At 37.2% G+C, this 14,638-nt stretch overlaps 1 protein-coding gene across 1 annotated transcript; it reads right to left on the bottom strand.

Annotated features, from left to right (window-relative positions):
• Positions 1 to 6,070: 6,070 nt before the first annotated feature.
• On the bottom strand, positions 6,071 to 7,016 carry LOC6644870. The gene is made up of 2 exons (XM_002067244.4): positions 6,883 to 7,016; positions 6,071 to 6,782 (listed from the first exon to the last, which is right to left on the bottom strand). The coding sequence occupies exon 2, from the start codon at positions 6,772 to 6,774 to the stop codon at positions 6,181 to 6,183; it is 594 nt and encodes a 197-aa protein (XP_002067280.2). The 5' UTR covers positions 6,775 to 6,782; positions 6,883 to 7,016; the 3' UTR covers positions 6,071 to 6,180.
• Between the last annotated feature and the right edge of the window lie 7,622 nt (positions 7,017 to 14,638).

Here is a 14,638-nt window from a genome sequence, read left to right as displayed (position 1 = left end):
TGTCATCTTCTGGTGTTTTCTTTTTCATCTTATCATCTTTTTTTGTCTCTGTTTTTTTTTTAGTTGCTAACGAGCTGAGGCAGGCAGCAGGCAGTTTCCTGGCCAGAAATTACATCCTCCTGCTTTTGACTCAAACGAGTTATGCGCATTTGCCCCCGAGCCGAGAGATTTGCGCTGCTCAGTTCTTTTTTTCTTCATCTCTGCCGTTCTTTTCTTGTTTTCCCTTTCCTGCGTGTGTATGTGTGTGTGTGTGTGTGTGTGTGTGCGTGGTGTGTGGTATGTTTGTCTTTTCTTTTTTCACAGGCAAGATTGTTATAAGGGGAGCTACCCAGAACCAAGACCTGGTCCCGGTCCCGGACCCAGACCCGGACCAGGTATCATAAAGCCCAAGGCGTACGTCATTTTGTTTACATAAAATCAACGCGAATCCAAGTGGAGACGAAGAATCTTGCCAACATTATGCCATTACATTTGCATAATTATTATTATTATTATTAGGTGTGTGTGTGTGTGTGTGTGCATGTGAGGCTTGAGTGTGCGTGTGTGTGTGTGTGTGCGTCAAAGTAAAGTCATATACTTATGTTCGTTTTCTTGCTTTATTTTTAAATAAACGTTTACAAGCATTTTGCCATTATTTGCATTTCAACAGCACACAGACCACAATTATATATAGGTATATATATGTATGTATATATTCCCATCTGTTGATCTACAGTATTGGATTTCTCGACACTTTCGAGAATGGGAAAAGTCTCAAAAACTCATTCATCGATCTCTTATGATAAACAGATTTCCACTAGGGAAACTTTTGTAGTAGTCACTTTAATTGTTTTTGCCGAGCTTCGTTTTCCATGATGAAGTTTATTTTTAGTTAACAGAATTGAATAAATTGAGGCAACATGAAATGACATCTATCTTAACTGCAAGAATATCTTAGAGAACCAACCAAACATGTATTTTGTTATCAATTTCTATATATTCCCCCATTCGAGCCAAACGGTCAGTCAACAGTTCTACAGAACAAATTCATAAGAAACAACCAAAAAAAAAAAAAAGGAAGAGAAAAAAAAAAAACAATGAAAAAAGCAAAGACAGAAACGAAGAGCTCAAGTAAGGACCATTGCCAGCTGACACAGCTATCGAAGGGAAGTCAAGAATTCTAGGCCTCTTTCTCTCTATCTCTGCCTTTTCCTCGAATTGTTTCTCTCTAGCTTTCTCTCTCTTTCTACTCTGAGGAGTCAAAAACCGGAAAAATCAAAACCAAACGATAGAACAGAGAACAAAATTCAAACACACAAATGACAATGCCTGCCACACATTTTTTGCAATAGCAAGAAGAATTCCAATTAAGTAGCAGCTGTTTCGTAACTCGCTTTTGAAAATTGAACAACGTTGCATGGGGAATACCATAAGAAGAACATTGTGGGTGGTGGTGGTGGTTGGTGGTTGGTGGTGTGTGGTGATGAGAATGTAGGAAGAAAACCAAATCCAAAAAAACAACAGCAACAAAAATATGTGACTTTCATCTGTCGCCGTTTTAGTATGAGAAGAAAAAATCAATGTTTGAGCCTTAGCCGACAAGTCGAACTGGGCCTTAGTCCTTACTGGCCACGTGGCTATTTGGCCATTTCGGCATGTGCAAGGGTCAAGACATTGACCACAGCAAAGATATACTGCCCTAAATTCGGATCCCACACACACACACAGATTGATTTCTCCGCCTCGTATTATCTCTCAATGCCTTAATAATTCTTACATTGAATCAAATAAGAAAATATATGTGTATTTATTTTTAATTTACTTTTCGTTATTTTAATAAATAATATAAAGTATTTATACAATTTACCTACTAAATATTTGATTATATCGCATAACTTAATATATGTACCTACATATGCATTTGAAGTATTCATTTACATATATTCGCCACTCAACTGTAAGTGAATATGAACATATGTAAGTATGTACATACATATATGGGAGAAGAGACAGGAATCCTTCATGCCAGTGGAAGGAATTTGAGAATTTCGTATAATATGCGAATTGAAATATATTTTCGCAATTTTCAGATCATTTCAAATCAACTGGAAATTTTTACTGCACAAAAAAAAAAAAAAAGAAAGAAAAAAAAACAAATTTCCATTTCAATGAGAAATGTTTATTGTTATATGTTGAAAAGTTTATGTACTTGTACGTCTGTGTGTGTGTGTGCATATGAGTGTTTGTGTGTGTGTGTGTGTGGGTTTGGTGGGGAAAAGAAACATTAAAAACAACAATAAAAGAAACAAACTCACACAAGAAATCAAAGAAAGACCAAAAATTCTCCTCGACTGCATTTCACTGCAGCTGTTGATTCATCATTCTGCTGTCAATTGTTGGCAATGATGAAGGAGGGTACGGCAATTTCATAGCCAGATAGAGAAGCAGAGACAGAGAGAAAAAGAGAGAGAGAGAGAGAGAGACAGAAAGAAAGAGTGAGAGGCAGTATACATACTTATACATTTTCCAAATGTTAGAAAATTTCAGTCTTAAAATTGATTTGCTATTGGTTTATTCAAAATCCAAGTTATGACCATATTTGAGATTAAGTCGAAGAATTTGCAAAGGGTATTCCAACTTCGGTAATATCAAACTTAGACCGTCTCATTGATATTGTTTTCATTTTGATTTTTTTTTTTTTTTCATCTTCACATTTCATCGATGACTTGAGGCAAACAAATTGTTGCAAAGCAAACTGAAACTTTGTTAAAACAAAAACTGAATAAACTTGATTGATTGATTGATGCATTGTTGCTACGTATAAAAAGTACATAACCAACCGCCTCATGGGTGAAATAAATTTACTATTTGGTAACAAACATAAGAAGGATCTAAAAATAGTCTTGTTTATGGCATTCTCCCCTCCCCCAATTATTAAGTAGTTGCATTTCGCTTCGCTTATTTCCAACGACACGATTAATTAATCCCAAGAGAGATGTTTGTATGATATATAGATAAGATTGCTTGGTTGCAGTTTCTTATTGCCATAATTTGAGCTTGCAATTGGATGACTGTACAATTGGCAATACGCTTCAATTGTGAGAATAGTTTTCCATACTCATAAATTATGTTTTATTTGTGAATGATAAAAACATGAATATAAACTATCGTATCGAATCGTTCGTTTAATCAAGACAAGGTGTCTTTAATGGCACCACCTGTCGTTTGGCCAATATTGCGTGTAGCCAATACATATTGTTGGGGGGCTTTCCAAACATTTGCGCTAATTTGTCGCCGTAATGCACGACATATCCAACCAACCGACTAACCGACCCACCATCAACTCGGCGATGTCGTCAAAGTATTGTGCATAGAACCACTTACAAGTTGACTGTTAGTAAGTGAATGAGAATTATGAGTGGGCGGTACCGTGAGTTCTCTTCATAAATCTCTCAGTTTCTCTCTCTCTCTCTCTCTTCTTCTGAAACTGTTGGCAATGGGCGCGGGGCGTTGGGGGGTAAGTACTCGTAAATGTGCGTGCCGCCGATCGGTCAGATGATAAATAAGAACAACTAAATGCAGACCTCTTGCTAATTGTTGGCCATGTTTTTACTTTTTTTTTTGCTGACAGTTCGTTTTTGGCCAAGAATAATTCATATAAAAATTACAAAAATGTCACGAAAACCAAGATGACGATATGGATGAGGCATCCCTCAGCATGGAGTGTAGGAGAGTGTTTTGTGGAGGGGAGGAAGGGGGGGGGGGGGTTGGGGGCACATGATGATGATACGCTGCTAATTAATTAATTAGCCAAGAGCATGGTTCAACTCTGGGCGTGGTCGTGGTCGTAGTCGTGGTGGTGGTCGGGTGGCGGTGATTTATGGTAAAAAGAGCTTTTCGTTTTCGTTTTTACGTCTTTGTAAGTTTTGCGATTTCTCGTGCTTTCAACACGCAAAAGTGACATTTTTATTGTCGGCATTTTGCATGAAATACTCCACCTACAGTAGGCCAAAGTGAATGAGCAAGCGGCAAAGGGGCAAGGGGAGCTGTGGGGCTGTGGGTCGGGTATATAATCATTAGGCCCTCCTTCTTGCTTGTGTGTGTGTGTGTGTGAGATGCGTGCATCATGTTGCATGGTGGCATGCTGATGATGCTAATTAGCTTCGTCTCTTACCCCAAAAACCCAGAAGTGTTCTCAAGGACACTCTCGGTACGAAATGAAATGAACTTGTTGCTTGTTGCCAGACAAAAATAAAATATCTGAATAAAATGCAAAACACAAACACTAAGCAAATGTTTAACATTCAAATTAAACAGAAAATTAATTTAGATTGAGTCAAAAATATTAGGGACCAACCGGACTTACATGACTTCTAATAAGACTTCTAATTAAATAAAACAAGTTATAGAACATTTTGAATGCTATTTAAGAAAAACCTAAAAAGTAAGGCATTTTCCTTAAATTTTCATAGCCAATTAGTTTGATGTACTTAAAACATCAAATATTTCTGTTGATAATGTTGCGAGACAAATTTCATCAAATTTTCAACAATATTGTTAATCAATTAATAAAAACATAACTCTGGAGCTTAAATTTTATTAAAGAATTTGCTCAAATTGCCGTCTTAGCAGCTGGCAGCATTCTACTCTCAATTAAGCTTGAAGGTAGATTCCTTTATTAGCATCTGTGAAAAGTTTTCGCATGGTCGTCTCTCTGTCTTCTGTATATTCTTTATCTTATATTCTTTTGTTTTATTCCCTTCGCTTTTGTGTTTTGTTCTGCTTGCGGCCAACGGAGTTTGCTCTTAAAAATATTTCCAGAAATGTTACTAAAAATATATCCACACACAGACACACAGCAAATGGAGCGAATGAGAAGAACAACAAGAACATCAACAATGAGGGTGAGGAGAGATGGCTAATGAAATGGAATGGGAGGAGTCACATACAAAGCCTACATATGAATGGGCGGCTAGTGCGAAGACAGAAATAGAGTGGGAAGAGAATACCTTAAAAAAAAAAAGAAGAAAACAAATATAAGCACAAGCACGTTTATTCTTTTGCTCAGACATGTTCCAACTCACACCCCACACACACACACACTCACTCACACAAGAACAGACAGACAAAGATATAGTAGAGAAGAGCGAGAAATATTCATAATTCGTCCACACTGCGTATACGTAATGTTGTGTTGCTCGCTTATTTTATATACAAATCTCATTGCATACTTTAGCGCGCACAAGCGTGGCCAACATGCCGCCCAAAAATAAAAGATATAGAAGTATGAATAATAATAATAATAACCCAAATTGGTTTTCAAGTGAAACGAAATGAAATTAACCTAAAGTTGTGATGACTTTCTGCGGCCAACGCGTTGTAAGAGTCCCATAGCCCATAGCCCATAGCCCATAGCCCATGGCCGTGGCTTCAGTTCTGGCCGACAATTTGTCAATTGACGCGCATCCAGGCATTGGCAATGGCATTGCCTGGCTGCTTGGCTCCCAGGGTGCCGGGTCGCCTGGACGCCTGGCTGGCTGACTTGATGGCTGCCAGCTCCTTCCGCCCGGCTGACTTTCAATGGCTGAAATGGCAAGTCAATTTTCATAGAATATTCTTCTTTTTTTTTTCGCCAGCACTTCATCGTTCATACGATGGATGGCCGCCTGCCCACTCGCCGCTCTCAGCTCGCTCGCAACGCCACGGTCTTTAGCGCCTTTCGAAATCATCTGGCTGGAATAAATACATTTTCTATTTAGCATCCGAGTTTCTTTTCGGTTTGCCGGCTTTCACTTGATCGTCACTCCATGCGCGCCACGAGCAGTGTCAATGGCGACGACGGCGGCAGCCCTAAGCTAAATTTAAATAAACTTTTTGCACATGGTGTCCGGTTAGCCTTGAGATAGAAGGAATCATTCTATATATATAATAACCGACTATTGGTAAAGTAATCCATGCCAGATGACCACATTACGACAAAAGGGAAAACTTTAACCAAAAAGGAATAAAACGAACAAAAGAAAAAACCAACGAGACGAGCGGCCAAATGAAGCTAATCAGGACAAACTTCATGGCTTTGGTGTGATTCAGTTTTAATTTAGTTTTGTTGAATGTTGAATGCATTTTTCAATTCAATTTCATATGCCTTTCGAAATTTGAGTAAATTTTCGTGTTTTTCTTTTCTTTGTTTTTTTTTTTTAACTACTGCGCTTCGGTCATACATTTTGGGTGTTGATCTTCAGGTGTATCTTGATCGAATTCCATTTTCATTGGAGTCTTCTTCAGTTGCTTTTTCTTAGCATTCTGCTCCTTTGTCGTTATTATTTCCTCTTCCGATTTGGTCATCACAATTGGTTGCTTACCGTTCGGATCGGTGGCCTCGTATGCATTGATCCAGAGGAATATGGCAAGCGTGGTCATCACACCGCCCATAATGGCATATTCCCACTGCTGATATAAATCCGGTGGCATGCCCAAATAGCGCTTCAGTACACACTGCAGCGTCATGTGGACAATGTGCTCCACACTGCACCACAACCATAGGGCCAATACCTCCATGATGGCCACACCGAGTACCAATTCGCACAGGAAACTGGCCAGTAGATTCATGCGGCGTTTATATCGTTCCGGCAGCACCTCCGTGTCATAAAGGAAATGCAAGATGGCACAGTAGGCAATGTGACCGGCATAGATGGTGCCGGGTACCATGGGGAATCTGTCAATGTTCAAGAAGCAGCTTCCACGTAGGCCAAAGTGCAGAATACTGGCGATAAGTAGAACCCAACCAGAAGTCATATTTCGCCCTTCAATTTATTGGCCAGTCAATTGAAAATCCAAAAAATAATAAAATTAAATTGAATTTGTTGTTATATATATATGTATGTATAGATAAAAGAAATTTACCAATAGTAATATAATGTAATTTCTTAAAAAAGAATTTCCAAATTTCAGTCCTGATCGGTTTTAAAAATTTGTGCACATTAATAAAAAGGGCTTAAATAAAACGAATTGATTTCAACAGCAAACACTTTGCACAGGTGATGAGGTCAAAAATATATATGTAAATACAAATACAAATTACACATAACTTGAGAGACATTTGCCATTTGACATTATGCAATATCAATTTGTTTCCGAACAAATGTCGGTTTCATCAGCAAAGAAAAGAAATTCAACAAAAGCATCCAGTTTAATTAAATATCAATTTCCCCCCATTCAACATCCGATAAATGGTGGTTGTGTGCGTGTGTGTGTGTGTATTTTGATCTGTCAAAGTGGAAGGTGAAGGAAAAGTGGAAAACACATAGAAGAAATTCATTTTCTTGACCAGGCATGCAGTTTCATGGGGACATCTAGAGGGAAATGTAAGCATACACACACACATCTACATATACCTATATATTTGTAGATAGCGATAATATATGCAGCTATTTAGTATACACATATCACCAAAACTGACAAGATACATACATATATATGTATACATACATATATATTTATATATATTATATATGTAGATATGTCTGTTTGCAGGCAAAGTTTGCGTGTTTGCTTTGCCCTTTGTTGTTTGTCGTTTGCCGCTCCCAGGCAAATGGCAAAAGTTTCTCGGCCCTGAAAACTGAAAGTGGTGGAAACTGAAGCTGTGTGTGTGTGTGCGAGTGTGAGTGTGAGTGTATGTGGGTGTGTAGATGGAGGAGATCTCCTTCAATGCTTTGCATTTGAAATGCTAATGGCAGTTGACTGCTACATGAAGAGAAATACTCAAATAAAAAGGGAGCAAGAGATAGAGAGGGTGAGAGAGAGAGAGAGAGAGAGATAGAGAGGGAGATACAGAGCGAGAGAGAAACTGAGGATGAGATTGAATTGCCTTCATAATTGAATGTTTGCTAATGCAGCATTGCCTTTTGTGGTATGTTGCCTACTTTTGAGAGCGCTTTTGATGACCCAGCGATAGGATGGACAAACTGTTTGGCAACTAATTTAAATATCATGAATTTAACATAAATAAATAAATAACTAAAAGAAAAGAATTCTCAAACAAAACAAAGTTATATCCAACGAATATCTCAAGCCACAACTGTTTTTAGTTACTCCTAACTGGAACATTATTTCAAGATTAGCCAAAATCTTTCCACTTTTGCATCATTATTTAGATAGCTTATCTGCATCTATCTTATCTTTATGCATATATTATTTTTAGATTTATTTATAGATTTATGACAACTAACTGATCTTTTTTACATACATATGTACATATAAGTAGGGTAATTGCACTCTAGCTCATATTCAACCTTTTTTAAAACACAAAGATGTAAAAAAAGTTTCTTCTTTAATTTTATATTTTATGACTTTTACTACAACATTTAACTTTCTGCTGTTATTGCTATTTGCCTTTCCGGATGAGAATGGAAGTGGAGGATGAGGATGAGGATGACGCGGAGGGTTAAACATTGACTGGGTGGCCAAGGACCTGGGAGATGGGCATACACAGACAATTGTTAAACGCAGGCCAAAATCTACATAAGCAAATAGTGTAAAAGTTGGCCAACTGTTGGCACAGCAACATAGCAAAAGCAACAGCGATGGCAAATGCCAACTTGGGGGCGTGGCTGCAGAACGTGCCTAGTGTGCGACAACTTTCAATGAACTCTGCTGGATGGATGGTTAGTGCGAAGTTTGAAGTCAAAGCAAAAAAATTAAAATAAAAAAAAAAAACTAAAACAAAACACCCAACACATGAATGGAAATTTGGATTAAGGGGGTAAATGGGAGATGGGAGCAGGAAGGCAACATATCAGTAGGAGATAATATCAACCAAGCGGCTTTTTAATCAAAAGCCAAGTGACCCTAGTCTCATCCTGTCCATTCTCCTCCTTGGCCACAACTAAAAACTCAAACTTGAAACCCTTACTCTATGGGTGACAGTCGCAAACATTTTGGGGTTTTTCTTTCCTTTTTTTTTGTTGTTTTTGTTGTTGATGTTTTTTTTTTTTTTGGACTGTCCACTGGTATTTCAGTTCTCTTTGTGCATATCAAATAAAATAAAATAAACTTTGGTTTATGCTGCGTTGGCTATATTTGTTACCCAAACGGACCAAGCCAACTTACACAAAAGGGGGAAAAAAGAGAGGAGAGAAAAAATTTGGTTTTTTGATTGCCAAAGTCAAGGAAAATAAATAATTTTGTCTTTAGCTTGAATTTTATCGGGTTTGTAATAAATTTAAACTTGTATCTTGCCCTCTCCCAGTTGCTCCTGCTGTCATTGGGTATCTCTAGCCCTGTGTTTTTGTCTTTTAATTTTATTTCATTTCATCTGATGTTCTACTTTTCAGACCCGGCTAAGCCGGAAGGGATCAAACGTTTTTGCATATATTTCGGTTGAAATCCGAAAACCGAAACGAAACAAAACGAAACGAGAAAAGACGAGACGAATAGACACACACACACACACACACACACACACACACACACGTATATTGGAAGAGATGGAGAAAACTGGCAACTAAAATTGAGCAGAGTCAAAGGTTTCATGGGTCAATGAGCAGGCTGAAGCTAACTCTGAGTAGGTTAGGTTGCTGGCTGCATAATTTATGAACATAAATGGGCGTGACCGGGGCCAAAAGTGAAGCCTATTGGCTCAGCTTTTGCAGCAAATGCATGCAAATTGATGTTAGTCGTGAATTGAAATTAATTGGAAATTGGATTCGTAATTAACTCAACTGATATATGAGTGGGCTAACTCCGTCTCATTTAACAAATGGGCGTGGTTCATGGCCTAAACTATGCTTAAGACGCTCTACTATGGATAATGAAATGGTCACACTAGCAAAAACTGATAAATAGGATCTATTTTATCTTAATGTCCTAAATATAAAACTTTCCTTAAATGGAGATTAAAATTCAACTTTAATCGAAAAGAAAATTAAGTAATTTTGCCAATCTTAAGCAGTTTTATTTTAAGGACACATTTTAAGTGTTACTGAAGATCAATATCGATGAAGTCGAATTTGATGTACATAACCAAACTGATTGAACTTGGATATGTGATACAATAAAATTGATATTCAGTTGAATAAAAAACGATGAGAACCAAAAATTTACTAAGACCTGAAAAAGGGGTTTTGAATATTATTTATAAAATTTTATTTAATATATTTCTCCATGGTATAAAATGTTTAAAATATTTCGAGATCAAAGCATGTTAAGAATACAGTTTTTAATATTGAAGAATTGAATTCAATTCGCCTCGACACTAAATTAGTTAATTGCCTATAAACTAGTCAACCCTTTATAGAGTAACAAATCTGGCATATTCAATTCTTTTTTAGTCTTTAGTCAGTTTACTCATCCTAAATGTATATAAATACAGACGGTCTATATATAGGTATGTATGTATTAACACTCATACATACATGATCAAATTTATGTACTTTTAAAGAAAGCTTTTGTATCCTTGCAAAACGGGCATCTTAATTTTGGTCAGAAGTGTGCAATGCATAGAAGCATGAGATAAGTTAATATAACAATGTAAGCCCGTTCTTGCTGCTAGATCAAACTCCCCCTAGACTGCCAAAGCTCCAGCCCTGATATTTGGCATAGCATATATCTCGGATTCAGCCGGATCAAAGAACAAGATCGGTTAAAAAAAGTGTTAAAAATGCTTGCCAGGGTATACAAATTTAGACCCTCTGACTTTCCTTTTTTCGTAGCTCTTTAATATTGGCTGCCTCAATTGGTATTTTAATTTAAATGTATGCCAGCAAAGAGGCCAAGCCAGAGCCATTGCCTTGGCTGGAGTAAAAACGGCAGAAGTAGCAGCAAACTTTATGACTCTTATCTACGTTCAAGTTTCGAACTGCCTGAATTCTGTCGTCCGGCCGTCCTGTTTTCCTGCTGTCCTGCTGTCCTGCCGTCGTTCTGCTAGGACCAAACACACACATACACCGGAGTGCTCATCAGTTGAGTTTTTAAACATGCCTCACGGCCAAATGCATAAATATTTTCAGTGCCATCGCTTCCATCTCCTCCAGTGTTGCCGCCCTGCCCTCCCCGATGCCGCGAGAAAAAGCGTGGCGGAAAAAAAAGAGACATGGACATTTTTCAAATAAATTTATTTAGGAGGCTGGCCAAGAGAGCCAGCCATGTTGTGAGTTGGGCGCAACATTTGCATATTTGCAGCAAAGCAGCGCAAAAGTGTCATAAAAATTGTACAGTTGACTGAAATTTAGTCAAACAACAACACCAAGAATAGCAACAGGGAAAGGAGGAGACATGACGATAGGATCGCCAGAGCCAGCGACAGATAAATATATAGGCAATAAAAACTTTATACCTACAAAAAACGAATAAATAAAATTAAAAAAACAAAATAGAAAATGGCCAATGGGAAATGGCTAGAATTTTGTGCAATAAAGCAAAACCGAGAAGATGGTCTCACAGCTAGATAGCCATATATTCCAGATAGAATGCCATATTCCAAATCGGAATCCAAATTTAGTGAAAAATCGAAAACACCTGTAAAACAATTGTCTCTACTCCCACAAAAAATACGAAGAAGTTTCTTAACTTGATTTTAATGGGAATGAAAATGTTTAAGTTCAACTTTGAAGTTATTCCACTCATGTCTGCGTCTGAAGACATATAAAAATATATTTTTTTCTCTGTTGGATCGACTCTTGTACGCTTGTAAAAGGAAAACAGTTGTTTCTGCTCCAGAAGAAGAACTTTCGCAATCAATTTAGTTTGTGAAAACTTTGGCGCAAGGGAATTACTTGCTGGAGTGGCTCAACAATTTACTGATCAAACAAAAAAGATTGTTGTTCAATCAACTGTCAAACGATAGCCAAAGGTTCTGAATTGATACTTTGATTGTCTGTTAGATGGGAAATGAAAGTACGAAACTAACTAATGCCAGCTGTCGATACTCGTTTGAATGCTCAATATTATTTCAAATAATTCTTGCTCTCTCTGCTCACTGTCTCTGCTGGAGCTGGGCTCTGGTTTTGGCATATCCAAATTCGATGCGATTCGATAGATTTTGTGTTTCTGTTACATGTTTCCCATTTCCAATTTTGGTCCAAATCTGTCATATAAGCCCTGTCGCTGGCTGATTTTTATTCCTTTCTGATGGTGTTGTGTTTAATTATTTTTGCGCAATTCCTGTTTGTTTTACATAATGGAACATAGCCATGGTGTACTCTAGTCTGTCATAGCCACAGCCAGAGAGCCATGTCTGTAGCCGCACAAAGTGAGCCATGGCAATGGCAACATCATTGAGTTACAAATTCGTTTACGTTCACAGACTTCGGTTGTGGTTATCCAACATGGTCTTCCTTTTTGGGTCTCGTTTGATACCCTTTCCCAGTGGGTATATATGTTTTCCATAGCAAATAATATTATTTTCATACATATGTTTAATGGGCTCTAAATTTACTCCATATCTGTTTTTTTTTTTTTTTGTTTGCTTTTAACTTTAACAAAATATCGATTACAAATTGCAACATTACAAAGAATATTTTTTCGGTCATCTATTCTTCATTTTAAAAACATTTTATTTTGGTTTTGCTCAATTTATTTTTGTATTCTTTTTTGTTTTTCTTTTTGGTTTTTATGTTGTGTTGTGCTGTGTTCAGTTTGTTTTTTGTGGCAGATTGAGTCTGATATTAAATTTATTTACATAAAATTCGCACTTCAGGCGCTACAGGACTGCAACATCAAAGTGAGAACACCAGCAACAAAACAAAAAAAAAAGCAAAAAAAAACGGGTAAAGCCATGTCCTGGATTTTTGTTTCTTTTACTTTAGATGTGCTCACTTTCTGCCTCCCTCTCTCGCTCTCTGCCTCTCTCTCTCTCTCTCTCTCTTGCACATTCACATTGTACATGTTTTCGCCGCTGTCGCGGATTACCGACTCAAAAATGCAACCAACTATGTGGAATCGGATGGAGTGTTGTGGGGGCATCGGGGGGAGTCGCGATGGAGTGTGGAGTGTGGAAAAAGAGTGTGCAGAAATTTTACTGCAGTCATAGCCAGGGGATTATGTTTCAATTAGGCAATGGCGTACAAAAAGCGGGCCTTGTTCTGACGTTGATTGGCTTAGATCGTTTCCCTTGTCTCTAAAATGTTGTTAGCCAGCTTCTGTGTGGGCTCAGAGTTGATCATAATGACCATGTCGATGACAATAACGATGACGAAGACGATGATATAGATTATGCATGTTTTGCTTGTTGTAAGCGAATTGTATAACTGAAGATGGAACTTGTTCATGACTATTCAACAAATTGTTTCGCAATTACAGGAAAAAAACCTCATTTTTAAAATCGGCGAAAACATAGCGTATTATTCAATAGTTTTTCTACATTCATATATAAGAACCTTATATACTTACATTTGAAATTTGATGATAATGAAGATATTAAAAAACTTGAACTTAGAAATCGAGAAAATGTTTTAAACTATTTTGACTGTCAAGGGGTAAATTTGGGGGGAAACCTCGCCTTGGCTCAGAACACCAGAGAATGTCTACCAAACTCAAATCTAACTTTGTCTTCAAATATATTAGGTTTCATTTAAATGATACAATTTGTATATTATGTATTTTTATTTTCAAACCTTTATTGTAAGAACTTAAATAAATTGATGAACGGGATCTCTCTAAAAACTTTTCATCAGAATTAGTCCTGATGTGATTTAAAATTTAATTTTAATAAGCTTTCCAAAAAAAGAAAGAGAAAATTTTTAAATTATCATCTTGCTGTTTTATGTTGTTTCATGTTTATTTATTTATTTATATGCTAGAAATTCGCTTGCCAAAAGGAATGTTATTATTTCGACAAAATTTATGATAAACATAACACGAGCAAGTACAAAAAAAAAAAAAAAACAGAAAACGAAAAAACAAAAAACCGAGAACCGCAAAAACAAATGCAATATTATTTAAATATATATATATGTTTTTTTTTTTTTCCTACCCACAACATGGCAGCATGTACGATGTTCAGGTAAATGTGTGCGTGTGTTTGCGCGCGCGTGTGTGTGTGTGTGTGTCTATATATACACATATATATTTATGTAGGTTCACCTGTGCATTAATAAAACAAGTGAAAGGAAAACATGAGGCGGATCTGAAGGAGAGTCAAACATATGTGCGGGAGGCAAAAAAATACTGAAGGCAAAAGGAATCTAAAACCAAGAGTTGAGCTTCAAGTGACGTGAGTGGCTTTCACTTCCTCTCAGCTCCTCTCCAGCCAGCTGTCAGTCGGTGTAGTCTTTTTGCCGGTTCCTCTCCGAAGACCTCCCCATCACCCTTCTTCACCCAATTGCCCTTAAAAAATATTCAACTCCTAGTGCAATGCGCCATTTATGCAAAACTCTTGTCAAAAGCTTTGCCGTTTCTTTCTTGTTGTCCTTATACCCTTTACCCAAGCAGTTAGCGTGTGTATATACATACATACATTTATACGCCGATTGTCAAAATAGCTGGCAAAGCAATAAACCAAGTCCCAGTTGAAAGCTGGTTAACATGAATTTGTTAAAACCTCTGTTTTGAGTGGCATTTAAAGAATTTTAAGAATAAGTTGAATGTATGCATAGCTTGACCATAAATGAGTAAAGTGAATAAAATAAAGGACTCTCCGGGGTATCAAAGAGTCGAGAGCCTG

This window comes from Drosophila willistoni (genome assembly GCF_018902025.1).
Source record: "Drosophila willistoni isolate 14030-0811.24 chromosome XL unlocalized genomic scaffold, UCI_dwil_1.1 Seg142, whole genome shotgun sequence".
In the NCBI taxonomy this organism is placed as follows: domain Eukaryota; kingdom Metazoa; phylum Arthropoda; class Insecta; order Diptera; family Drosophilidae; genus Drosophila; species Drosophila willistoni.
The sequence above is the reverse complement of the archived record's forward strand: the minus strand, read 5'-3'. Positions and strand labels throughout refer to the sequence as shown.

Coding starts and splice junctions, on each gene's coding strand:
- LOC6644870 (XM_002067244.4), bottom strand. CDS start 6,774: ATGACTTCTGGTTGGGTTCTACTTATCGCCAGTATTCTGCACTTTGGC.